This window comes from Globicephala melas, chromosome 3 (assembly GCF_963455315.2).
Source record: "Globicephala melas chromosome 3, mGloMel1.2, whole genome shotgun sequence".
Lineage (NCBI taxonomy): Eukaryota > Metazoa > Chordata > Mammalia > Artiodactyla > Delphinidae > Globicephala > Globicephala melas.
Window position 1 is genome coordinate 94,286,494 of NC_083316.1, and position 27,247 is coordinate 94,313,740.

Below are 27,247 nucleotides of genomic sequence, written 5' to 3' on the forward strand. Positions count from 1 at the left end.
AAAGGATTAATCTCCAAAATTTATAAGCAGCTCTTGCAGCTCAATAACAAAAAAACAAACAACCCAATCCAAAAATGGGCAGAAGACCTAAATAGACATTTCTCCAAAGAAGATATACAGACTGCAAACAAACACATGAAAGAATGTTCAACATCATTAATCATTAGAGAAATGCAAATCAAAACTACAATGAGATATCATCTCACACCAGTCAGAAAAGCCATCATCAAAAAATCTAGAAACAATAAATTCTGGAGAGGGTGTGGAGAAAAGGGAACACTCTTGCACTGCTGGTGGGAATGTGAATTGGTACAGCCACTATGGAGAACAGTATGGAGGTTCCTTAAAAAACTGCAAATAGAACTACCATACGACCCAGCAATCTCACTACTGGGCATATACCCTGAGAAAACCATAATTCAAAAAGAGTCATGTACCAAAATGTTCATTGCAGCTCTATTTACAATAGCCAGGAGATGGAAACAACCTAAGTGTCCATCATTGGATGAATGGATAAAGAAGCTGTGGCACATATATACAATGGAATATTACTCATCCATAAAAAGAAATGAAATTGAGCTATTTGTAATGAGGTGGATGGACCTAGAGTCTGTCATAAACAGTGAAGTAAGTCAGAAAGAGAAAGACAAATACTGTATGCTAACACACATATATGGAATTTAAGAAAAAAAAATGTCATGAAGAGCCTAGGGGTAAGACAGGAATAAAGACACAGACCTACTAGAGAACGGACTTGAGGATATGGGGAGGGGGAAGAGTAAGCTGTGACAAAGCGAGAGTGGCATGGACATATATACACTACCAAAGGTAAAACAGATAGCTAGTGGGAAGCAGCCGCATAGCACAGGGAGATCAGCTCGGTGCTTTGTGACCACCTAGAGGGGTGGGATAGGGAGGGTGGGAGGGAGGGAGACGCATGAGGGAGCAGATGTGGGAACATATGTATATGTATAACTGATTCACTCTGTTATAAAGCAAAAACTAACACACCATTGTAAAGCAATTATACTCCAGTAAAGATATAAAAAAATAATAAAAATAAATAATAAAAATTAAAAAAAAGAAAAGAAAAAAATATTTCTTTTCTAAAATCCAAAAAAACACAAAAAACAAAAACATCAAGGTCTAGGAAAACAAGACTGAGAAACTGTTAACAGACTAAGGGAACACAATGACTATATGCAATGTGGTGGCTTAGATTTCATGCAGGAACAGAAAAAGGACATTAGTGGAAAACTGTGAACTCCAAATAAAATCTATAGTTCGGTTAATTGTTTTATACCAATGTTAATTTCTTGGTTTTGACAAACTAAGTTTTGATAAACAGGTACCGTGTATGTGAGACGTTAACATTAGGGGAAGTTAGATGAAGGGTATACAGGAACTCTCTGAACTATCTTTGCAACTTTTCTGTAAATCTAAAATTACTCTAAAATTTTTTAAAGTTTTGGAGTATTCATAGAAATAAAAATATTCTACAACTCTTACTAGTTTGTATAATTCATCTGTAAAATAAAATTTTCATAATTCAAATATATCAAGACTTGTTCAAAGTCAGTGATGTAGAGAAAGAACTAAATATGAGAAATATCAGCTTATTTTTAAGATTATAGAAAAATCAGAAAGGTTTAAATGTATTATATAAGCTCTTTATGTGTAACTAAAGCGTCCATAATTTCTTTAATAAGTTGTATTTAGATGAATAGAAGCTATCCTAACATCAGCTATTTCAGAGATAAACAGGAAGGAATTGTTACCTACTGACAATGCATGTGGACTTATTTTGCTAACTGATTTTTTTGTGAAGATTACCCTGAAAGAGCATGGAGAATATGCCTAATTTTCCCTTAACACTCCATTATAAACAGGTCACACTCATCTAAATTCGTTCTTGACCTAATTCTATTTTTCGAATTTTAGCTACCACCTATTGCTTTAAGAATTTGTCTTGAAAGAACTTAAGGTTTAAAACAGAACAAAAAAAAAAAGAAAAGAAAACATACCTAAGCATTAACCATGTATAACTGAGAGGTATGAGATAGGTGGTTTTCTTTTATTTTCGAAAAGCTTCTACAGTGAATAGAATAATCATTTGACACAGTGTCTGTTACTGCAGGAATTCAATATTATTGACTGAATACTGAACTGGTATTACTTCTGCTATTAAAGAATCAAGGTGATCGATCGGAGCCGCCCTTAAAGGAGTGGGACGTACCCGAGCTGGGGCGCCGAAAGCCTGTGGGCAAGAGGCTCCCGTGGCATCCCTGGTGGCGCAGTGGTTGAGAGTCCGCCTGCCGATGCAGGGGACACGGGTCCGTGCCCCGGTCCGGGAAGATCCCACATGCCGCGGAGCGGCTGGGCCCGTGAGCCATGGCCGCTGAGCCTGCGCGTCCGGAGCCTGTGCTCCACAACGGGAGAGACCACAACAGTGAGAGGCCCGCGTACCGCAAAAAAAAAAAAAAAAAGAGGCTCCAGTAGGAGCTGGTGACCCCCAGGAAGTCTAGGGACAAGGGAATTTCTGCCTACCCTGAGTCAGTCCTTTCCACATGGGTGAGGTCCATCCACGGAGCAGCGGGAACAGTCTGCGAAGACCTGATGCCTCCGTCTCTGCGGTTCCGGGTGGCTTCCATCGCAGCGCGTGCGCAGTGAAGCTCCTCAGCCCTGTACCAGCGCCACGTGGATGCGAGGCTCACGTCGGCCTGGACATCTCCGAGAACAAGTGGGTCCACCTGTGTGACATCAGGACCACCTGTTCTCCGTGCAGAACCGACTAGAACCCAACCTCGACAGCTCTCTGAACACACATGCTCCTAAGTTCTAGAAATGCCCACAACCTGTAAGTACCTGCAAGAAAGTCTAGTTAAAGCAGGTCTCCCTGTGAGAACCCTGACTCCAGCTGTCCAGCCTCTTTCACTGTTGCCTTGGTTTTTCCTTAGATGGTCTGTCCTTTCTTTGTTATCTTAAGCTGTGGTGTCATTTTAGTTTTGTTTTTCAATTGTCTTTAGTTAATCCCTTGTAATGAATATGTTAACTACATTTTGTTTAGAAAAAGAAAAATCAGGTGCCAAGTTTTTGAACTAGGTATTATCACAAGTATCCTTTATAACTTTATAATCTACAAACCCATTTGTTTATACGGATGAAAGGATTTTAGAAATAAGTATCAATACTAGGATCAATTGGTACTATAATGTAAACAAGAGGGGAACCTGCTATTAACAAAATTTTCTTTTGGAAAAGGAAAAAATTAAATTAATAAAATAAGGCTCAAATTATGTCTAAAATAAATCAAGGAGACCTCACTTTAGAAGAGACATTACTGGGAAGTTTTGTTAATGTTTTTATAATAGACTATCTTTCTTTATTCATCTTTGGCAATGTGAAATACTTTAAACCACTCCACTCCTTGACTTACACCAAAGTATAGTTATTAATAAGCACCCAATTGTTTTAGTGGGACTACTAATCAAATCCCTCTTTAATGTGAACATATGTGTCTGAAGTGTATCCCATTTTAAAGTTTAAATTTTCAATTTTTTAAGGCATGGAACTGTATTGTTTTATTTTTGAAATCAGACATTCTATATTAAGAAACTAAATTGAGATAATTATTAAAAGCTGAGTTAATTTAGGGAGAGAAAATCTTATTTAAAAGAGCCTTATAATAAAACGTAAGGTAACATGGCATACAGGAACCAATTCACAATTCCCACAACCCCATATTACTCAAGAAAGAACATTCTAAATGTGCAGAAATGGAGGGGAAAAAAAGGATATAATAACTTTTTTTTTTGCTCAAATCCTTAAAAATATTCTTAGCCTTATATATTTGCTAAGATTTCCTTTTAAATGTTGGTGGTGGTAGTTGGGAACAACCATAGCACCAAGGGTAAAGAAGACTAACACTTCAAAGGGTCCTGTGAAAACTATGACAAAGCCTGTATTTGTTACGGATAAGTTAATGATTCAAAAGGGGAAAGCTCATACAATTGAATATTTCAATTTATGCCTGGAGTTTAGAAATTATGCATTTTCTGGATCTGTTAAAACTTCTTATATTAGGAAACTTACATATAAGGAAAAGACAAGGACTACTTACATTTTGCAATTTAAAAGTGATGAAAATAAATTTATAAAATTTACCTTCATAGTAATATATTTATGATATACTTCTGATACTTAATATCAAACTCAGTTAAAAAACTGAGTTAGACCAGTTAAAAAACAAGAGTTAAAAGCAGTCCCTCTCCCATGCATCCCACAACAAAAATCTTCCTATATCTTTAGTTTCTGTGCTCTTTACTGGAAAAAAAAAATTAGAATAAACTACATAAATCATCTTTGTTTTTTACATACTAGTATAATAATAAATGCTAACTCGTGAGTTCTAACTGACTATAAGTTACCAGTAGGTGTTTTTGAGAAAGGAGTCCACTATCATATGCCTTAAGATAACATCAGTCAAGTATTGAGTTAATAAGAATACACTAGTATTTGGCGCAAATTTAATTTTATTAAACCTTACAATGAATGTTGTGGCGTATCATTTTCCATTGTGTGACAGTTTATTGGCTGGCATCTGAATACAGTACTTTTTGGAAAAATACACAATGGGAATTGACAAAAGGGAGAGAAACTAGTTGCTTAGTGATGTATGAGGGCAAAAAGAAAAAGATGACAATTAATTTTAGTTTTCCTAGTAACTAAAATGGTTAAAGTTCCAAGCAATAATGCTGCTGGTACAGTGCACAAGAATATGGTTATTATCTCATCCGGCCCCCACAATTCTGGGGAAATTAAAAGGATTATTATACCTGTAAAATTCAACCTAAGGCTTCTGCTGGGTAATATTATTTTAAAGAGCTACTTTTTCAAATATAACCTCAACAGTTTTCCCAAGTCACAGGAGACGGGGGCCTCGAAAACATTATACATTACAAGTCACTTTACAAGTGAGCAATCACTTAACTGCAAAATCATAATGGGCACCAAATTACCTTTGGTTGATTTGGGCTAATGTCCCTGTCAGATTTATGGATAAGAAAATGACTCTTTTTAAAATCTGTAATCCACTTGTCTTTAAAATGTAGACTGGCATCTAAATAAAATGACCATTTCTTTTACAGAAATGATCAAGAGTGGAACATCTAAAATTCAGCAGGCCTTAACAGGGGATTTTTATGGAAATGCAACCAAAACTTATACATTAGCTCCAGCCAACATTACCATACTACAGTGTACAGCTGAGAGTACAATTAGCTCATTATTAAATTACTCATCTGTTGGTTAAAAAAAATAACACAAACTTAAGTTTTTTTTTTAAATTCAGTCTCACAATTTTGTGAATACTTTCTGACAAAGGCCTTAAACAGTATCTGAGGGCACATTTATGAAACAACCTCCTCTAAAATAAAATGGACAATTTTGAGCTTTTAAACTACGTGATTTTTCAAGAGCTCCTAACATCATTTGGGGAGATGGCAAATAGAGAACTGTATCTTAATTGAAATAAGGCATTTCAGTTATCAAGACTGAGGAATAGTTCTAAGTTATCTATATTCAGTGGTGGGAAAATGCTATGTAAAGAAATCCTTATTTTATACTAGAGTTGCACAATTCAAATTCACCTATAAAATAGTGTGAGATGTGCCTTACTATAAGAGCATGTAAGCCCTCCTACACCCTCCCAAAAAAAGGAATATTAAATCAGTTAAAATCCAATTGCTCACCGTTCACCCCAAAATTATTTAGATCAACTAATGTAGATTTACTGTACTTGCAAAATTTTCCTTTCTTTAAAAAAAAAAAGGCTGTTCACGCATATAATTCTTATTCCAGAAGGTCAGAGGCAAATGATTTCAAAAATTGATATCTGATATTTCCAGAATAATTATCTAAATCACAAACTATTCTTAATTTATGTGGCAGTTCAAATATTTCATCAAATTTTCCTATAGTAAACAAGATATTAAAATCTCTTCATCAAAAGGTTGCAGAGCAACCATTTATATCCAAATCACCTTTTTCAATGGTGAAATTAAATATACAACCTAGTAAAATGAGTAAGGATATCTCTTAAAAAATTAAACTTCAATTATTTAACCAGAAAGTTAAGTCTAATGCTTTTTTGTTTATTTACTATTCTTCATTACAAGTTTTTTACTGAGTAAAGATGAAATAAACCTAATGTGACTGTTTGCAATGATGACTCCTTAAATACCCCTACATCAATCCTCAGAATAAAATGTCAACACAAAAATCCAAGTGATCAGGCTCATTAAACTCACAGGTAAACTGAGTTTTTCCTCAAACCAATAAGGAGCTTTTTATTGAGAACAATTGCATTAAGACATTTGCAGGGCAAATATGCCATCATAAATTTTATTCTGAATAACAATAAAGTGCTGAATGATAATTACCTGAATCTTTTTTAGTACTTTTCACTTATTTTTTCTTAAGTTAAAAGAGCCCTTTCTGTGGCATTAGCAAAGCTGTGAAAAAAAAAAAATCCAAAAAAAAAAAAAGAAAACAAAGAAGGGAGGGAGAGAGGAAAGAAAGAAAAGAAAGGAAGAGAGAAAGAAAAAGAAAGAGAAAAGAAAAGCTAATTTTCAGTAAGGGAAGAGGAAGCACTGCAACCTTTTGTGTTTAATTAGGGTGACAAATAGTTGAGACCAAAGTAATTCATGCAAGTTATCTTCAAAGGTGTACTTAAGCTTGAAGAAAGAAGGAACACTGTTACTGACCTCTGATACTATGGCAGTAAATTGCATACTAAAAATACCTTAATTATCCTAGATGCCTAGATCTGGCTTGGCAAGCATCATGCCACTGACATGCTTCAGCTCTTTTTTGTAAATAAAAGTGATTTGCAGTTCAATTACTGAATACTTCAGTGTGACTCATTAAGCTGTGTGATAAAACTTTGAGGTTAAATTTAAGCAAATTCTCTACACCTAATCACATCATCAGCACAAGCAGGACAATGCTGGCGCAGCATGAAAGGTGGGTCACTTTACAAAGATTCTTCCTTTTACTGCATGATATATTAAGACGACAGACCTAAATTTCAACTGGGTTAATGAGTTAGAATAGCTTTGTTTCCCAAATTTAGCACACAATAATTTCAGTGGATTAGAGGAAGAAACCTCAGATGTAAAGAAAAAAACAACAAAAAAGCTTGAGCTGTGGTAGCTAACCTGTAGCTCTAAAAATTGTCATGCTACAAGAGTACTTTCGTAAAATGAACTTTGTAACATACTTAGCAGTGTTTCAGAGTTGAAGGTGACCAACTGCATAGAAAATATGCTAACATACAACAGTCAAGTTGAAGCCAGTGCATAGAGAAGATAAAGCACTTATGGTAACTGCAAATGGTAACAAGTCCATAAAGTTTGTACAACCTAACATGGATCCATAAGGGGAAAGAAATTGATAAGTAGAAATGGTTAAGTTAAAAATGAGGTGGAAACAGGGGAGAAGCTCAAAGAGAAGGAAGAAGCACAAAAAAGACATTCAATTGTATAAAATTCACAAACCAGAAAAGTATAAAGACACCACTGAAAAATGGTTAACTCTATCCCAAGCACCCAACAGCAAACAAAACCAGAATGGATAAGCCTTTGGCAGACAATTTTAGAAATCTGAATATGAGATTACATTTCTCAATAATTCACAAACAACATATTATATGGTATATTTATATTAAATACTGGGAAACCAATCCTGTAAATTTGATGCTTACAATGCTTTAGCCAATGAGAGCACGATGAAATCAAGCTAAATGAATGCTGGTGTTACCACAACAGTGCTCATTTATGAAACAACTGTTACCAAGTCGTGCTTCAACAGTCAAATTATCATCTATGAAGTGAAACGAAGGTCTCTAGCTTTTCTGGGATATGCCCTTTATAGTATATTCTATGATTCACTATGACACGAGCAGCTAGACACTGCAATGTGGTATGATTTATAGGCTGGATCAAATTTTTAGCCATTTCCTTCTCGTCCAGCAAGTCACTAGCAGTTTGTTTGTGCAAGTTTGTGGCATCAAAATGTGCACCTGATTTAATAAGGAGATTCATGATGTCTGGATGGTTGTTCAGAGCAGCGATATGGAGGGGACTGTTGTCATCCGAGTCTCTGACGTTCACATCAGCACCACATTCTATCAGTATCGCAGTAACTTGCAGAGATGGAAATTTACAAACAGGGTACTGCCCTACACAGGTAGTATTCTTGTCCACAGCCAGATGAAGAGGGCTGAAGTTATTCTTTCCCCTTGGATGCAGCTTAAGAAACCTGTATATAGTTTGCTTTTTGAAATGATCCTGTTCTAGAGTACAAGGAACTTTTTCTAATATGCAAATCAAGTGCAAAATAATGGAAAGAGCCTTATTTAACTGTAATGGGTCTGCTGGACACTGAGTTTGTTTGATCGCTCGCTCTATTTCAAGGACACTTTTGCACAGTATGCCCATAAGATCATCAAATGTAACAGTGGTTCCCAGACCTTTAGCCCTATACTGTAGCATAAAAGAGAACAGTTCTGCAAAAGATAATAAGCTGCTGGCGGTCATCGGGCTTAGAGGGTCCAAATTGTTCTGCTGCATATCCAAAGCATACTTCCATAGGTTGATGCATCGTTTGAAATTTCCAGAGTCTGCATAGACAGCACCTCTATATCTAATATAGTAAGAGGTGTCAGGATGAGAAGGACCGAGAATACGTTCTCTAATTAATAGTGCCTGCATTCTCATCTCATCAGGATCAGCAATAAGACCTTCTAGCTCTTCTGCACTGTTTACCTCCTTGGCATAATCATAAGCCATTATTAGTGTCTGCGGTACTGGTTTGCTAATTATATTAGTCCTATCACTGTACCTCATGTTCATTGCCTTTTTCCAGTATTTCAAAGCCCCAAGGAGATCTCTTTTTTTGTCTACAAATGTAGCTCCCAGAAGCTCTAGAGCATTGATCCTTTCTGTCTTGCTGGTCTGTGCATGGTGAGTCAGGAAATCCACAATATTTGTGTGACCAGTCACACTTGCTGAGAGAAGGGGAGTCATTCCATAACCATCCTTTTCCATCTTGGCACAATACATAAGAAGCATCTTCATGATGTCCAAACTTCCAGATTCTGCGCAATCATGCAATGCAGTATTACCTTAAGGAGGAGGAAAAGAAGAGATAACATATTTGAGGGACCAGGATATAATGTAATACATATGTATACTTTAGAATCTAAAGAGAAGCAGGCAGCTCCAAGCTGCCCTCAATGGGACATACTTTAATTTGATTACAAATAAGAAAAAATGATCCCCAGCACCTAAAGCTAATGTCTGACACACAGCAGGGGGAAAAAATATTGGTTAAATTCTTTGAATAAACGAAATGACAAAATAAGGCATGAAAAGATATTCAAAGTCACTAAATGAAATTCAAAATTAATCCACGGCCTCTTGATATTTTTCAGTAATGTTTTCAAGTGTATATTCTACAACTAAAAACTGACAAAATGAAATTAACCACCTATTTACAGTTTTGCTGACAGTCACTTAACTTTCTGGGTCAGACTCCACATTTATAAATAAGAAATCTAGTCTGTAACACCTAAGAGTCTCCAATTTGATTCTAAGAGCCAGAAATTATTTTTTCAGTATTTCTGATTGCCAAGTGAACCTCAGCTGTTTTAGTCAAAAATCTTGGTAACAAAGTACAATACTTTCTTCAAAAAACTCACATAAGAAAAACAAGTCCACTGAAACCTAAAAAATATGTGGGTGGTTCAACATGAACTTTAAAAGGAGACATCTGAAGTGTCCTTTCATAATGGATTATTTCCCACTGTAATTTAATTTTCTTAAACATTCTTTTTAAATGTACTAAATGTTCTAACACCGTCCGATTCTTCCCACACATGCATTAAAACTGACAATAGACACTGGCACATTAGTAAAAGGCTGTGTGGATGGAACATACTAAGACATAATCACTCATTTTAGCTACCTAAATTTAATCTAAACATTCTACTAATGATCAAAACAGAAATTATCATGCAGACCTTTGATATCTACATACACTGTTTACAGAAAATTTCAACAGTCTTTTTAGGCTGTGTGTGTGAAAAATAACTAGTATAGCTGGCTGAGACAGCTATCTTTAGAAAGACCTGCTTGCAAGGATGGCCCTGGGCTGGCATCTGGAATGTTGTCTGGTAAACAGTTCCAAGATATAAAACTTTCCCTAAATGATAAGGGTGGGCTTTTAAGCTGACTACCTGCTTTCCTTCTGGGACTCTGGAATTTTGCATATGTGCTCAGCAGAGGGTGCCTTTGTGACCAGTGCCCAATAAAAACCTGGACATTGAGTCTCTAACCATTCTCTCATCAATCAAAATGGGTTTCCCTGGGCAGGAATATTGCACACATGCATTTATGTTGCTAGGGGAAGACAGCTCTTTGTGACCTCACAGGAAGGAGAGAGCATAAAAAAGCCTGCACAAAGATTCCTCTAGGCCCCAACTGTGCCTTTCCTCTTATGATCCAGGTACATGTCCTTATTATATCACTGTAATAACTCTTAGCCATGAGTACAACTGTATGCTAAGTTACCTGCAAACATGGGGGTGGCCTTGAGGACCCCTGACACAGGATGTGTACTAGAAAGTTGTTTAAACCTGAATACTTCACATAACAGATCTACAGATAAAATTCCAAAAAGCACAAGTTGTAATACATTAGGACTTTAAATCTCTTCACAAGTTTATCCTGTTTATTAGTCTTCCATGATATCTATAGGGATTATATTAAAAAATCTGGATATGTTGTGACCCAGGATTCCAATGGTCTACAATGGAAGGGTGTCTGATAGAATGTTTTAGCAATGTGTATGGTAACCAACCACTAAGAGAGCCCAGAACTTCTGACTACTAATGTTCATTTGCTCAAAATAATTTCAATTAAACATGACTACTACTAAGTATATTTTTAAAACTCTTTTGAATTATGGATCCCTAATATTCCCATTTTCTCTAAGAAATAGACAATATAATAGAAATATAAACAGAAGGCTTAGATGGCATTCTTCTCTATTCAGAACAATAAAATCAAGAAAAAGAATGCAGCAAAAGCCAGTTTTTTAAGTAACTGAATTGACATATTAGAAAAATGCAGAATATATATATTTTGAATACACCATATACTGAAAAAATGTTGTTTTGTTTTGTTTTTTCTTTTAAAGGAATAAGAGACTCTCACATCTAGTATTGGCAGAGGTAGCATGATTACCCTCCCAATCAGAACCAGAAAAGCTGAAAACTGCATTTAAAAAAAATCTGTACGACCGCCTGTAAGAGCTCACAGGGAGACAACATCCAGGAGAATAAAGAAAATTAGTTAAGTAAAGTCCAGAATTTGGGGAAGCTTTCCCCAACGACCTCTATTGATTCTGGAATAGGCAGCTAAAAAACTGGGCAGAGCTTTTGACCTTTCAGGGCTAGAGGAGAAAACTGGAGTCCAAAGCCCATTAAGAAATCCCTATACACTTTAGGTTATAGCTCTGAAGGGCTGCTCTCTAGGAGTTAAGGTGAAGTGCAAAGAAACCAGCGTTCACAGGCACTGAAATGCAAGTTAAAATCATCTTTATATTGAATTAAAGTGATCCAGAACTGCTAGTATATATGTAATCAAAAGCCAGAAGCAAATACAAATACTACTTAGATGAAGATATTATCATATTAGAGCTCAAATTATTTTTATATATTCTTCATATATAATGTTTGGTATCCAATCAAAAATAATGGACAAAAGAGAAAACAAGGAACCACAACACAAAAACCAAGGATAAGAGCTAAGAGAAAAGCCCAACAGAAGATCTAGATAATACAGTTATCAGACACAGACTTTAAAGTAATAATTATGCTTAGAGTATTCAGATATTTAAAAAAAATTTGAGAATTAGACAGAAAACTGCAAACTACAAAAAAGAACCAAACGGACATTCTAGAACTGAAAAACTCAATGGGTGGCTTTAAAAGCAGACTACACACAGCTGAATAGAGAATTAGTGAACTAGAAAATTAAGTCAGATGAAAATACATAGAAAGAAGCATGCAAGTGAAAGGATGGAAAAACAGGAGACTATAGAGACAGAGGAAACGATGTCAGAAGGGATAACATGCTTAAAACCAGAATTGTAGAGTAAGAAAATAGGCCCAAAGCAATATTTAAAGAGATAAAGTTTGAGAATCTTCTGAAGCTGATGAAAGATTAAGCATAAATTTAATAAGTTTTATAAACAACAAGGATAGACAAAAAGAAAGCCACACTGAGGCACTCTACGGCAGAACCGTTAAAAACTAAGGACAAAGAGAAAAATCTTAAAACCAAAGAATAGGTGGACATGACCTGCCAAAGAACAACAATTAGACTGACAGCAAAGTTCTAATCAGAAACAAGAGAAGCCTTAAAGCACTAAAGGAAAATAAATGCCAACTTAGAATTCTGTGAAGTAAAGGACCGTTTCAGGTGAGAAAGAAAAGATGAGCCACATGGAAGCCTGGAAAGGAGAGTATCAACATTGACAGAAAGGGTAAATTTGTGAGATATCTAAATAAATATTGACGTTAAAAATAATATCTTGTAACAGGGTTTGAAACACATATAGAAGAAAAATGCTTGACAGCAATAGCATAAAAGTAAAGAGGGTAATTGGAGTTGAAGTATTCTAAGATTTCTGCCTTGCTTGGAAAGAGGTAAAATTAGAAATTTATGTTAGCCTTTGATAAGTCAAAGTAGTACTATCTAGAGTAACCACTAAAATAATAGAGGCTATGCATGCATATAATTACTATATCCTCTAATATAGAGAAAAAATGAAAAATAATCCAAACAAAGACAGAAACAAAGCAAAACAGGTAGACAAATAAAAATCAGTAAGTAGCTAGGAGATTAAAGCCCAAATATATAAGTAGTTACATTAAATACAAGCAAACTAAATGTTCCATTAAGACAAAAACTGTCAGACTGAAAATACAAACACACATAGAACTCAACTACATGCTGCTTACAAGAGAAATACCTTAAATGTAAGGATAGAAAAAGGTTTAAGTGAAAAGATGAAAAAATATATATACTTTATGCAAAAATTAACCATAAGAAAGCGGTCTGATATTAAAATATCAGATTAAGTAGACTTTAAAACAAAATACATGATTACAGATAAACAATTTTATAATGGCATAAAATTCAAAACAACAGAAAGATATAATTCTAAATTTGTTTTCACCTAAAAACAGCAAAATAAATAAAGCAAAAATCAACAGAACTACAAGGAAAATCAGATAAATCCACTCATAATACATTAGAACACACCTTTTTCAGTTTAGGAGACCAAAACCAATAAGGATATTGAAAATTAAATGAACACTATAGAATTTAATTTTTTTCTAAGGACACATGGAACATATACAAATGCTGACTACATTCTGGGCCATAAAATGAGACTCACACAAATGTCAAGGGACTGAAATCACTGAATATGTTCTAAGTCCACAATACAAGTTAGATTAAAAACAAGCGGAAAAAAAAAAAAAACCCTAGAAAAATCTCCACATATTTGAAATTTAAAAATATACTTTTAAATAGCCCACGGGTCAAAGAAGGAATCCCAATGGAAAGCAGAAAATATTTTTATCTGGATGATAATAAAAATGTTAAATAAAAAATCTTGTGGGATATGGCTAAACTATGCTTAAATGTACATTAGAAAAGAATGGCTTTTTGAAAAAACAGCTAAGTTTCCATCTCAAGAACTTATAGGGGAAAAACAATATATTAAACCTAGAGAGACTAGAAGCAAATAATAAAAAACAGAAATAAATGAAGAGAAAAGGTACCAGTATGCTAGCACGGCATTTTTCCCCTAAATTGTATTAACTATTGCAAACTTCTATTAATAACTATGCAAAGTGGAGAAGATAAACTTGTTCTACAAACAGAAACCAGAGAAATTGGTAGTAAAATAAAAACCCATGTCTCCCAATTGCCATTTCAGTGTATTGCTCATTACTAAGGTCATATTTTAAATGCTAGTCATACTACACTCCAGTGAATAATTTATTTCTAATATAAACCAAGCATCATAATAAAACTTCCACCAATCATATTACTTTCCAGCTCAAAAGCTTTCATGCTTCCTCTAAAGAAATAGCTGAAAATCTTTAAGATTTCAAAATTCTACAGCATTGATTCTCAAAGCACTATCTGTGTGAGGATGAGAAAGCAACAAGGCAGAAATCTATAGTTTTAGAAGGCATGTCATGTGAAGTAAAGCTTAATCTTGGTAGTGGGAACACACATAAGAAGATATACTCTGGGAAATAGATTTTTAAAAAGAGAAATATTTCCCTAACCTACCTCTCTAGCCTCATTCGTTGTCATCTCCAGTATGAATGCTGCTCTGTGAATCTAGCCCAGGAGCCAGCAAACTTCTTCTGTAAAGGGTTAGATAGTATTCCAGCTTTTGCAGTCCATAAGGTCTCTGTTGTAATCACTCAACTCTACCATATAACAAAAAGTATCCATAGGCAATTGGTTAAATTAATGGACATGGCTGTTTTCCAACAAAACTTTACTTATGGACATTGAAATGTGGCTTTTGTGTAATTTTCACATGTCATGATATATTATTCTTCATTTGATTTTTTTTTCAACCATTAAAAAATATAAAAAATATATCTTAGTTCTCAGGCAGTACAAAAACAGGGGGTGGGCAGGATTTGACCTCTGGGCCAGAGTTTGCCAACACCTTCTCTAACCCAAAAGACATCATCAATACCAGCCACACACAAGGCAAAGAAACGGCTTAGGCTTCCCATCACTGTATTCTAAGTTACCTCTCCCAGTTCCTGGAATAGTCCCGCTTACTTCCACCTCCATGCCTCTTCTCTTAATTTTCCTGTCAATATACTCTTTCTTCTTTGCCTTTTTAACTTCTTTTCCTCCAAGTTGCACCAGAAATTTCAGCTGCTCAAAGAGGCCTTCTTGGTTATACTATGTCAATTTATCATTTTGAGAATGCCTGGTGAATAAATGTTTCATTCATCCTGGTAAGTACTCATGTTATATCTACTACTATAATCTTATGTAATACCTTACATAATATGTTAGTGCTTCACAAATAGGTTTTCTTACCTAAACTGTCTATTCCTAAAGTACACAGAGCCTATGTTATATTTCCTGTATATCCCAGATAGCAGTTATTTAGCACAATATCAAAGCTAAGGTAGATTCTTAAATTTTTAATACTTGATATCACAAAAAATGATTCAAATAAGGACAAAATAACTTTAAAAACTAAAATCTTAGGGCTTCCCTGGTGGCACAGTGGTTAAGAATCCACCTGCCAATGCAGGGGACACGGGTTCGAGCCCTGGTCCAGGAAGATCCCACATACTGCAGAGCAACTAAGCCCGTGCACCACAACTACTGAGCCTGCGCTCTAGAGCCCATGTGCCACAACTACTGAAGCCCGCATACCTAGAGCCCATGCTCCGCAACAAGAAAAGCCATCGCAATGAGAAGGCTGTGCACCACAATGAAGAGTAGCCCCTGCTCGCTGCAACTAGAGAAAGCCTGCGCACAGCAACGAAGACCCAACGCAGCCAAAAATAAATAAATACATTAAAAAAAAAAAAGTAAAATCTTAGCAGGAGGGGATCACCTTTATTATTCTAACAGGTTAAGTATATAACTGCCACACTTTCATGCCCTGGAAGCCCTAAAAAATTTCTGAATTATAACCTAGACCATTACTTAAAAGTTAAGAAAACAGAGGTCAAAAAAAACCCCCAATACAAAAGCATAATTTTACAGCAACTATGTCATGTCTCCAAGTGTCTTTACATAGTATATTTTGATAAAGTTGTAATCAGAAAATATACAACTGTTTCCTGCTTTTCACCTACATCTTAGTCATTTTGTCATGTTCCATGTATATAGTCTACATGAACTATTTACACAGATACTACATAATCACTCTTAATGGCTTTATGGTTAAAGTTCAAGTAAGGAGGCATGTCATAATTTACATAAACACTTCTCTGTTGATGGACATCTGCATTCCTTCAGAATTTTCACTATTAAAATTAATGCCTAAAAAACTATAAGGACATAACAGACCAGTGATTGCCAGAGGGTGGGTGCTGAGAGAATGGTTAACTGCAAAGGGGCATACAGGAAGTTTTCATTCCACCTCTATTGTAGTGGTGGTTAAATTACAGTTTATGTTTTTCAAAACTTAGGGAACTGGGCTTCCCTGATGGCGCAGTGGTTGAGAATCCGCCTGCCAATGCAGGGGGCACGGGTTCAAGCCCTGGTCCAGGAAGATCCCACATGCCGCAGAGCAACTAAGCCCACGCGCCACAACTACTGAGCCTGTGCTCTAGAGCCCGCGAGCCACAACTACTGAACCCGTGTGCCACAATTACTGAAGCCCGCACGCCTAGACCCCATGCTCTGCAACAAGAGAAGCCACTGCAATAAGAAGGCTGCGCACCTCAACGAAGAGTAGTTCCCACTCACCGCAACTACAGAGAGCCCACGCGTAGCAACAAAGACCCAACACAACCAAAAAAATAAAAAATAAAAAAAGTAATTGTCGTGATGGCTGCACAAATCTGTGACCATACTAAAAATCAATGATGGGTGGTTTTTAAATGCGTGAATGGTATGTGAATTATGTCTCAAAGCTGTTTTAAAATCAAAGTATTTGTTTTTAGTAAAGTATAAGTTTTGACTGATAGAAACAGCAATTAAAAGGTTTTTTATCATAACAGATTTGTCTGGAAATGCACAAAAACAGTTCTTATTGTAACAGGCAACAGCCAATTTTGACTCCATGTTGGATCTGTTTCTTGGACTTTAGCCTTTGCTTTTCGTTGCTTTTGTTATTATAATCATACATAATTTCCTGCCTCAGGGAACCCTACCCACCTGTGAACGGCTGCAAGAAAAAAAGAAATTAACACATCCCCTCCGGGAGGCTGGCCATTCCAGGAGATGTTCTCCAAGACTGATGGCCGTTTTTACTTTACTTCCTCCCCACCTCTCCCTCTCTATTCTGCCTTTTTACTTTACTTCCGATTCTGTAAAAAAAAACTGGCATCCAGACCCCATAAGGTGGTTTTTTGGGGGACCCTAGTCTGCCATCTTCTCGGTCTGCCAGCTTTCCGAATAAAGTGGTACTCCTTGCCTCAACACCTCGTCTCCCGATTTGCTGGCCTGTCGTGCGGCGAGAAGAGTCAGCTTACACGACAGCTCCAGCTCGCTCATCATCTCTCTTTAGCCTGCTGTGCTTGGCATCCATTCTTCTACCTTGCAGCTGGGGCTAAGCCGAGTCTTTAAAGAGAGGTCCACCTATAAACATGGGGGCGGGGGGGGAGGGGTGCAGTTCAACTGCATAACAAGGCTGATTGCAAGCATTTTACTCCTGGAATAGCTAATTGGTATGTGTTAAGGGAGCAGGCGGGAAGGGGTGAAGAGGAAAACTTTAGGATATCAAAGGAGCACTAGAAGGTTCCTCTGCTCAGAATATTTCCCTTCCCCATGTATGCTGTAACACCAGAGATACTCAAGGACAAGAGTTTGAAAAAAAAAAAAAAAAGAATCAAAAATAGGATAGGGGGCTTCCCTGGTGGCGCAGTGGTTGAGAGTCCGCCTGCCGATGCAGGGGACGCGGGTTCGTGCCCCGGTCCGGGAAGATTCCACATGCCACGGAGCGGCTAGGCCCGTGAGCCATGGCCTCTGAGCCTGCGCGTCCGGAGCCTGTGCTCCGCAACGGGAGAGGCCACAACAGTGAGAGGCCCGCGTACCGCAAAAAAAAAAAAAAAAAAAAAAGATGATAAAAAACTACTGGTATTAAGATTACCACGTGCCTTCCCCTCATTAATTCTTTATATAAGGCAGTGAGCTAGGAACACAGAGAAATTTAACAATACAGGTCCTTGAGCTCACAACAAAGTTAAATGCTAAAAAATGCTCAAGATGCATTCATGTGACTCAAGGGGGATGAGGACTTGCCTTTGAAATGGGTCTTGATAGCAAGCAGTAATATCTGAGCTAAGGGATCAGGACTAAATTCAACTAATAATAGTATAATTTGATGAAGATTACACAACATAAGTTGATGAAAACATCAACATTACAATTCAGACTTACATTCTAGTTCAGACTCTCTATTCAACTGCAGCTCTACCCAAAGGTAGGGAAAAAAGAGGAAGAGATATTTTAATCAAATTTGCATCCGTGTGACTTCTTTACCTGGGCCTCTCCCCAACTCTTCCACCTCTATCTTCCAACACATGCATTCCCGATGTCTCAGTAGCATACATCTTTAGAATGCCATGGGCTTCCTAAATTTTCTTTTAAACAAATTTAATTAATCAATGTGATTAAAATCTCATAAAGATGAACTCACTGAGGGAACTATATGTAGCTAAAAGATCAATAAGTAAAACTTAACCACTGCCTTAAGTTTGTGTTGCTGGGGATGACTCTGAAATAGCAGTAGTGTTCAGGAGCTACTCATTTTCACCATCTTCAGTTCAATCTTGTGAGGACACAGTTTACAATCCAATCTTCACGGATAGAGGAACACAATAGATATTTCCCTACTGCACTCAATAGACACATCATCTACAGCTTAGCTTCCCCAACTAGGATGCCAAGTTTCCCCGAAGACACAGAGAAAGTGTGCCAGGAGATACAGGAGGGAAAAGGATGAACAAGAAACAACTTGCAGGAGCAACTTGATCTGGGATTAAAATGTTAATGAATTCAACTAGTTAAACATTATTATTATAACAAAATAAGTATGGAATGTTACAGAGTAGAAAGAAATTTTAAATCCCTCTCTTTCACTCTTCTCTGCTACTAGGTGTGTTCTGAGGTAACCAAGAGCTGAGCTAGAGTTCTCAAAGAAGAAAAACAGAATTTCAGCTTCCAACACTCTCAGTCCTGAAGTATACAAATAAACTACCTACATGACAATAGTCATTATCCTTGTCCATTCTCTTAATACCAACCATTCTTAATTTACAGTGGAGATTTTCTTACATGAAATTCCTTTGGATTTACAGTGGATAAGAGAAAAAAAGGATTTCTTTTTTTTAACATTCTCTTGATTGAAATACAGCTATACCCTAAACTGCCTATACTATAGGAGAGAAAGAATGCCTGGGGTTTGCTTCAAGCTACTGCAGAGAACAAAAGGAGGGAGAAATATATTTTTTAACATATATTAGCAAATGTGGATAAATGTTGAAGCAAGGTGATAAATACATAATGGTTCAAAGTATTCTTCTTTCTCCACTTACATATAAGTTAGAAAACTTCCATAATAAAGAGGCAAATAGGGGCTTCCCTGGTGGCACAGTAGTTAAGAATCCGCCTGGTGGGCTTCCCTGGTGGCGCAGTGGTTAAGAATCCACCTGCCAATGCAGGGGACAGGGGTTCGAGCCCTGGTCTGGGAAGATCCCACATGCCGCGGAGCAACTAAGCCCTGTGTGCCACAACTACTGAGCCCACGTGCCTAGAGCCCGTGTTCTGCTACAAGAGAAGCCACTGAAAGGAGAAGCCCGCGCACCACAAAGAAGAGTAGCCCCTGCTTGCCACAACTAGAGAAAGCCCGCACACAGCAATGAAGACCCAATGCAGCCAAAAATAAAGATTTAAACTAAATTAATATAAATAAATAAATAAAACCAAGGTTTTAAAAAAAAAAAGAATCCGTCTGCCAATGCAGGAGACACGGGTTCGAGTCCTGGTCCAGGAAGATCCCACATACCATGGAGCAACTAAGTCCATGTGCCACAACTACTGAGCCTGTGCTCTAGAGCCCACGAGCCACAAGTACTGAGCCCGCGTGCCACAACTACTGAAGCCCGCACACCTAGAGCCCGTGCTCGCAACAAGAGAAGCCACTGCACTGCAACAAAGAGTAGCCCCCACTCGCCACAACTAGAGAAAGCCTGTATGCAGCAACGAAGACCCAGTGCAATCGTAAATAAATAAATAAAAGATTTATTTATTTTTAAAAACGAGGCAAAAAACTGCCTGATCTAGCTCTCTCAAACCCTTTTAAAGCTAACCATACTTACGAGCCTACATGGTTTTCTCCCTTTTCTAAGCTCCTATAGAGTTCTACCTGTACCACTCACTTTTCACAATCACTGTCTTAATGTCTTCATGTACGTATTTCTGTACTACAAGGACCAGAAAACACAGTCCTTGCCATCCAAGAGCTTATAATCTTTCCTCTCCTAAATGCAACACATTCATTCAACAAACTCATTTACCAATTGCCCCCTGTGGGCCAGATTACTCTTTCTAACACATGGATACAAACACCAGGTCTCTAGCCTCAATGAGCTCACAATGTAACAGAATTAGAATGTACTAAGATGGGTTTCTCTAAAAAAAAAAAAACACCACAGTCGTTCCTCTGCTGAAAACATTCACCGACTTACCTACCACTGCATAAAGAATAAAGTCAAACTCCTTTACCTGGAAGTCAATGTCCTTTTATACTCTAGCCCTGACTGCCCTTTGGTCCAAATATGCTACTTTCCAATTTCTGTACCCTCCAAGCATAATTCTCAATGTGCCTTTCCTTATGCCATTTCCTAAGCCTTAAAAACTGGATCAAATCCCTTCTGCAGATCTCAACTCCAACAATCCTTTCAAAGCCCAGTTAACTCCATGAGGCCTTTCCAGTCAGTACACTCTTCCAAAATCCTATATAATGAATTTATACCATTCCTTTATCGGTGAACAAATGTGATGTGCTGTATCTTTTCAGAGCCTCCACAAAGTCCAACACAATATGTGGCCTACAGAACATGCACAGGAATTATCCTATTACTAATTTACTTAATTACCTTGGGTATCTAAAATAATTGACCCATGCGTGAGGATAGCCTGTCCTCTGGGGCCAGTCTCCCCAATCCCAACTCAAAGAGCTGTCCTATATAGGTCTGTAGTACTCAACCAATCACTTTCAGGTGCTCAATTTCCAGTCGAATTTGGGTGTAAAAGCAGAATTGAGGGTTTAAGTAACTTTTCCATAGAGCTGCAAAGTCCTATTATGAGTCAAAACACAAACAAACAAACAAAAAAACCCTCAAATATAAAAGAACCAGGGCTTCCCTGGTGGCGCAGTGGTTGACAGTCTGCCTGCTGATGCAGGGGACACGGGTTCGTGCCCCGGTCCGGGAGGATCCCGCGTGCCGCGGAGCGGCTGGGCCTGTGCGCCGTGGCCACTGGGCCTGCGCGTCCGGAGCCTGTGCTCCGCGACGGGAGAGGCCACATCAGTGGGAGGCCTGCGTACCCCCAAAAAAAAATAAATAAATAAAGAACCAAAGAAAGCCAAAGATGACTATAACCGTGAAGTACTGAGATCAGTGTTATGGCCCTAAGATGGGCTTGTCTAATCACTCCTGATTTGAGGTCTATATTTAAATAGCAACCAACTTTCCTGTCTCAAAAATGAACTGTTGTGTTATACTGCAGCAGCATTTCTAAATATCTCAGTTTTTCTCCCCCTTTTGAATGGCATGGGAAAAAATGGAACCCACTGTCCCCTCAGGTAATGAGTTAGTTGGGGATAAAGTATTTCCAAAAATCTAAAACAAGAAAGCACTACTGCTGCATTTACCACAGTGTGGTTTAAGTATCTGCTTATGAACCTGTCTCTCCAAACAAGCCATGAGCTCCTGAAGAGCAGGGAATCAAGGACTGGGTATCTTGTCTTACTCATCTTTGTATATCCTAAGTCAAACAGTCTGGCACACTCAAGGGACTCAATAAGTGCTCTCTCAATTAATGAATGAATTCCACCTTAGGTTAAAACATGTTCAAAATGCCAACAGCCTGTTAAAAAGTAATGGAAAGAGGTTAGATAATATATTCAAATGTCAACTGCCTGTTAAAAAGTAATGGAAGGTAGAAGTCACATGCATTTTATATTTAAGCAAACCAAGCATAATCTACTGACATTTTCCTTCTTCAGAACCATTTCCAACAGTTTACATATAAAATTTCCTAAGAAATTATCCCATTTTATCCCTCATCTTATCAGTCTTTTCCATTTTTTGCATGGGGATAAAAATGTGGGAAAAAAAAATCCTTTCTTGACACTCTACCAGATCCTTCTCCAGTGTTCCTGCCTCAGTTTCAAATAGTTCCTGTTTTTTTATTACCCCCCAAACCCATAAAATAAAAAAAAATCTGAAAAATCGATGAGGGAATTATCAAAGAATGGAAGCTTCAGGACCAGAGTGGGGGAGGTACATACGTACTTTAATCTGCCCCCAATATTCTTTAAGACTCACTGTCAAATTTAAAAGGCACTATGCAAAAGTTAAAGTACTGCACACAAAGTGATACGTTATATATACATATACTACACACGTATGTATTATGTGTATATATGTATGTATATAAAACTGAAGCTATATGAAAACGATTTTTGGTATAAAATTGTTTTCTCTTATGTGTACTTCTTTAAACAGCATAAATACTAGATATTGATACTGAGGTAAAAAAAGAAAAAACTCTAGAATTAGCCAGAACAGGGAGTATACACATCCTCAAGTACAAAACTATATGATGATGGTGTTAAAAGGTTTTATTACCTCTGAAATAGCAAAGGTAATCAAGTTAAATATTGTTCACAGTTTACTAAGGGAAAATGCTCACTAAAATATGGGCTATTTACACTATAGTTCTCCCATACATTATATCTCTAGAAGTATAAAGAACTTTGAAAAAGAGAATGAAAAATAGTACCAGTACTAATCTCTCCAGTGACCTAAGTTTAAAACATGCCCCAATTTGATTTAAATACGTGAGTTTATCAACAATCTCTACATCATTAGGCTGATGAATAAAAAGCCCAAAACAAACTAAAAATTCAACAAGCCTAAACATGCAGCCATACCTTTTAACCCTTTCTCTTCTAGGTATGATTTCAAAGCATTCCCAATACTAACATGGTCAATTAAGCAGTAATTTGTTCTTTTAAAACAAACATTCTTTAAAAGAATGGTGATTGTTTAAAAAAAAAGAAAGTCATGCTGTCCTTTTACCCAACACCTACATCAAAGATAATCAGAAACAATAAATCATTCATAAGAAAGAATGTTTACAGAAACATTTCTTATAGTGAGAAGGCAGAAGCAATGTAAAACTCCATTAGTAGAAGAGTATGCAGCTACTGAAATTAAAGAGCTATTATTAATGACATTAAGGATAACATTTATTAAGCTAAAAAACAAGTACAGAAGAGCATATAAAATAAAATTTCATACATATATCTAAATGCAAAATTCAGTATCTTTGGGAGGATTATCTTTAAGTGCTGGAATTTTGTGAGGTTTTATATTTCCTCAGGAAAAAAATTTACAAAAAAATCACAATGTGGCTGTATCATTTTTATGACAACCCTTTTTAAAAAAGATTATACTAACTTCAGTAAATATGTCCAGTAACTATGTGGTGCCCCATAATTGTGTGGTTTAGCCACTCTGAGAGGAAATCAGTCACTATCACAATGATAAACTGCACATTCACTTTGATTTAGCAATTACACTTACAGGTATTTATAATACAATTATTTTCACATAAGTGTGCAAAGCCACAGATTTGTTCAAGAATATTCACAGCAGCATTGTTTATTTTGGATGTGACCTGTCTGTCAACAGGGACTAGATAAATTATGCACACTCATACAATGAAATACTGTGTAGCCATGAAACAGAATGAGGTAGCCACGTGTGTTGGAGCTGAATGACATTCAAGATAAATTAAATTGAAAAAAAAAGAAAGAACAGTATGCATCAACTAACAAAGAAGAAAGAGGGAGAGATATACAGACAAGTATACTTGTATTTGCATAGACTATCTTGAGGACACACAAAACACTGTAAACAATGGTAGCTGGTGGGTTGGAGGTCTAGAAATGAAGGGTGTTAAGACTTATTTTTCATACTAAACACTGTAAACCAATTTGTATTGTGTGATTTTTTTTTTTTTACCATGTACGTATGCTCCTTTAAGTTTTATAGTTTTTTAATATTACGCAGTGAATTACTTTGCTGTTGTATAAACAAATATGTTTAAGGAAAATAATGTTAATGCTAAGTATTAATATTATACTATCAAAACACTTGTTTTTAAGGGTTAAAAAAATCCTATAACTATCATCTGAACAGTATACATGACCATAAACCTGAACTCTTCTTCTGGACAAAGAAGTTTACATTGTTGCTAGTCAGCAAATCCACATCTGCTTAACCTAGTCCTTGTTTTGCTCTGGGCATTGTGGCAGTTTAAAAAAATCTGTTCTCTCTTGCTATATTTAATGAAAGGATTTTCTATTGGCCACACAGTAAGTATGGAATAAGGGAACAGATTTTCTCCTTTTCATGTATATTAATCCTCCCGGGTCAGTATGGCCTAGCCATCCCTGACAGAATAACAAATGAAATGCCTACATAAGACAAACATGACAATGACTCACTAAGTATAGTAGTTTCTACTCCAAGGGTATTCTAAGAAAATAAAACTAAGAAAAATATATTAAATCAAGTTAAGTAAACTAAGTAAATTAAGTAAACACAAGTCTAATGGCTCAGATCAACTGCCACTAACATGCTCGAAACTTTGAGGAACCCACTTCCCATAAATTGTAAGTTACTCCAAATAAAGAGAAAATGCGGCTTAACACAGTGATAGAGGGTGTTTTTTTAAAATCACATTTGTCCCATGTACTATCAAATACCAAAGAAACAATCAACAAGGTTATACTGGAAGGGATACCTAATCAAAATAGGTCTGTCAGTGTTGGCTTACTCAACACCACTGCTTATAATTATGTATCAAACTTCCTGAATATAAGTGGTAAACACTTAAAAAATTAAAATGAATATGAACTCACCTTTAACACTTTTTCTATTAACATCTGCCCCCTTTTCAAGTAAATACTGAGCAATCTCTTTGTGTCCTTTGTAACATGAGATCATCAAGCATGTATGCCCATGTCGGTTTGACACTTCCAAATCAGCTTTGTGTTCTACCAGGTACTTGACTATTTCCAAATGGCCATCGAAACAGGCAGCTCGAAGAGGAGTTGAATTGGTTAAAGTCGTGTTGTTGACAGACGCTCCATGATTTAACAAAGACTGAACCACCTTCAGATGTCCTGCTGCAGAAGCGGCCCACAAAGGGGGAGCCCCCTCAATGGTTTCGCCATCAAAATTGACCGAGCCCCCGACTTCTATGGAGGCACTGCACTGCTCTAGGAGAAATTCCACCATGTCAAGGTGCCCATACCTGGCGGCCATCAAGAGTGGGGTGGCCCCATTTGTTTTTTCAGAGATCAAGGAGGAAACCTCCTCTTTAGATTTGCTTGCCAACAATTTGGTGAGAAGCCGGAGTTTGCCATCTCGAGCTGCATTAAATACTGCTGTCTTTAGATCCATTTATGTCCAGTTGAGAGGCTGTGCTTTATCTTTCAAAGCAAAGCTCCAGCTTAACTCTATTGACACAGGCAAGGGTTACAGGAACCAAAGTTCAGTGTTAATCACGGCGCCCCAGAACGGATGTATGTTCTGTCTATTGCCGTCCAACATATGACAACCAGAGCGCCAAACTGGAGAAAGAAAAAAAAAAAAAGTAGCGGTTTTGAAATTTCCATAGGTAAAGGCGAAAACACTAGGTTTTCTTAATTTTTACTCCTGGGGGCGGGGGGAGCCACACTTTAGGGACTACTCCGCCTCCCCAAAAAAGGTGGGAAAGAAGAATACAAAAAAGATACACACAGAGACCCAAATGTTATGGTGGGAGACAGTCTCTTCTCTGTATACGGTAAATTTAAACACTACAGGCAACCGGTTTTCTCGCCTCCTAACCAGCCAAGCTTTGGGCTAGTTTTGCTTTGCACACGCCCAGAGAGAGTACAACCCAAAGAGGCAGGAGACGCGGGTGCAGAAATGTTTCCCTTTCTCACATCTGCAGAGGAGAGCGGGCCAAGGGCGCGAGGCTGCAAGGCCTCGCCGTGGCCAGGATGGCTTTCGAGAAGGAACAAAAAAGGTCGGACCCAACAAACCGCGGCCAGCTAACGCCAAAATCCTCACCCAAAAGGTTCCCTCTCCTTTAAAACTACTCGAGGCTCTCAGGAAATCCGGCTGCCTTTTAGCTAACTTCGCCCGCCCCATTCTGATCCCCACCCCGCGCCCCGCAAAGGGGTCCGTAGGTTCCCCAAACCACAGCCGCCCCTACACAACCTTCACCTCTACCTTTTCCCGATAGGGGCAGCCCCCTCCCCAAGCTCCTCCATCAACCACGACCCCCTCCCGCAGGCCGATCAGCCTGTGGCCTCCAGCCCGCTGCCCGCCTTCCGTTCCTGCGAGCGCCCTCCTTCCCCTTCCCGCCCAGGCCTCCCCGCGGGAGCCTCAGGCCGCGGCCCGGGCTCGGCCGACCGCCGCCGCCGCCGCCGCCTCCACTACCTGCCACGGGGCTAGTCCTCCCCGCCGCCGCCGGCCGCTCGGGCTCGGGCTGCCCCCTCAAAATGAGACCGCTATCCGCGCCGCCGTCCGCACCGCCCAGCTCCGCCTGCGGCCGCACAGCTTCTCCATACCCCGCGCCCCACAGGAATGAATCCGGCCGCGCCGCTCGCCCCGCCTCGCCTCGCCCCGCCCCGGCGAACTGCCTCCCGCCCTCCCAGTCTGCGCGGGCTGCAGCGGCTACAGCAGCAGCCGCGGCGGATGGTGTAATGGACTGCGGGACGGGGGCCGGACGTGCCAGAGCACTGCTTCACATCACCGACGCGGCAGCCTCGCCATTGGGCCGGGGGAGGGCGGCGGCTGCCGCGAGCAGCCGCCTAGGGGCGGGGCGGGGCGGGGCGGGGCCACGCCGGAGGCGGCCGCCGAAGGTTGGCGGAGAGGCTGTCGAGGTGTCGGGGGCTGCTCCGCGCTCCACCTTTCGGGGCGCTGGTTTCGGGTACCTTTGGGTTCCAAGGCCATAACCCCCCAGAGGGGTGGTAGCCATTCTTTCTTTCTCGCAGACATCAACTCTCTCAAACTAGTCTCTTCTAAGGTTCCTTCCTTTGCTGGGCCCTGGAATATACCGAGCTCGTTGTGAGGCCTCAAAAAAGCAAAACAAGAAAAACG

At 38.3% G+C, this 27,247-nt stretch overlaps 1 protein-coding gene across 1 annotated transcript; it reads right to left on the reverse strand.

Annotated features, from left to right (window-relative positions):
• Window positions 1-6,316: 6,316 nt before the first annotated feature.
• FEM1C (fem-1 homolog C) lies at window positions 6,317-26,746 on the reverse strand. Its single transcript, XM_030869850.2, has 3 exons — window positions 26,585-26,746; window positions 25,015-25,728; window positions 6,317-9,184 (listed from the first exon to the last, which is right to left on the reverse strand). The coding sequence occupies exons 2-3, from the start codon at window positions 25,556-25,558 to the stop codon at window positions 7,878-7,880; spliced, it is 1,851 nt and encodes a 616-aa protein (XP_030725710.1). The 5' UTR covers window positions 25,559-25,728; window positions 26,585-26,746; the 3' UTR covers window positions 6,317-7,877.
• Between the last annotated feature and the right edge of the window lie 501 nt (window positions 26,747-27,247).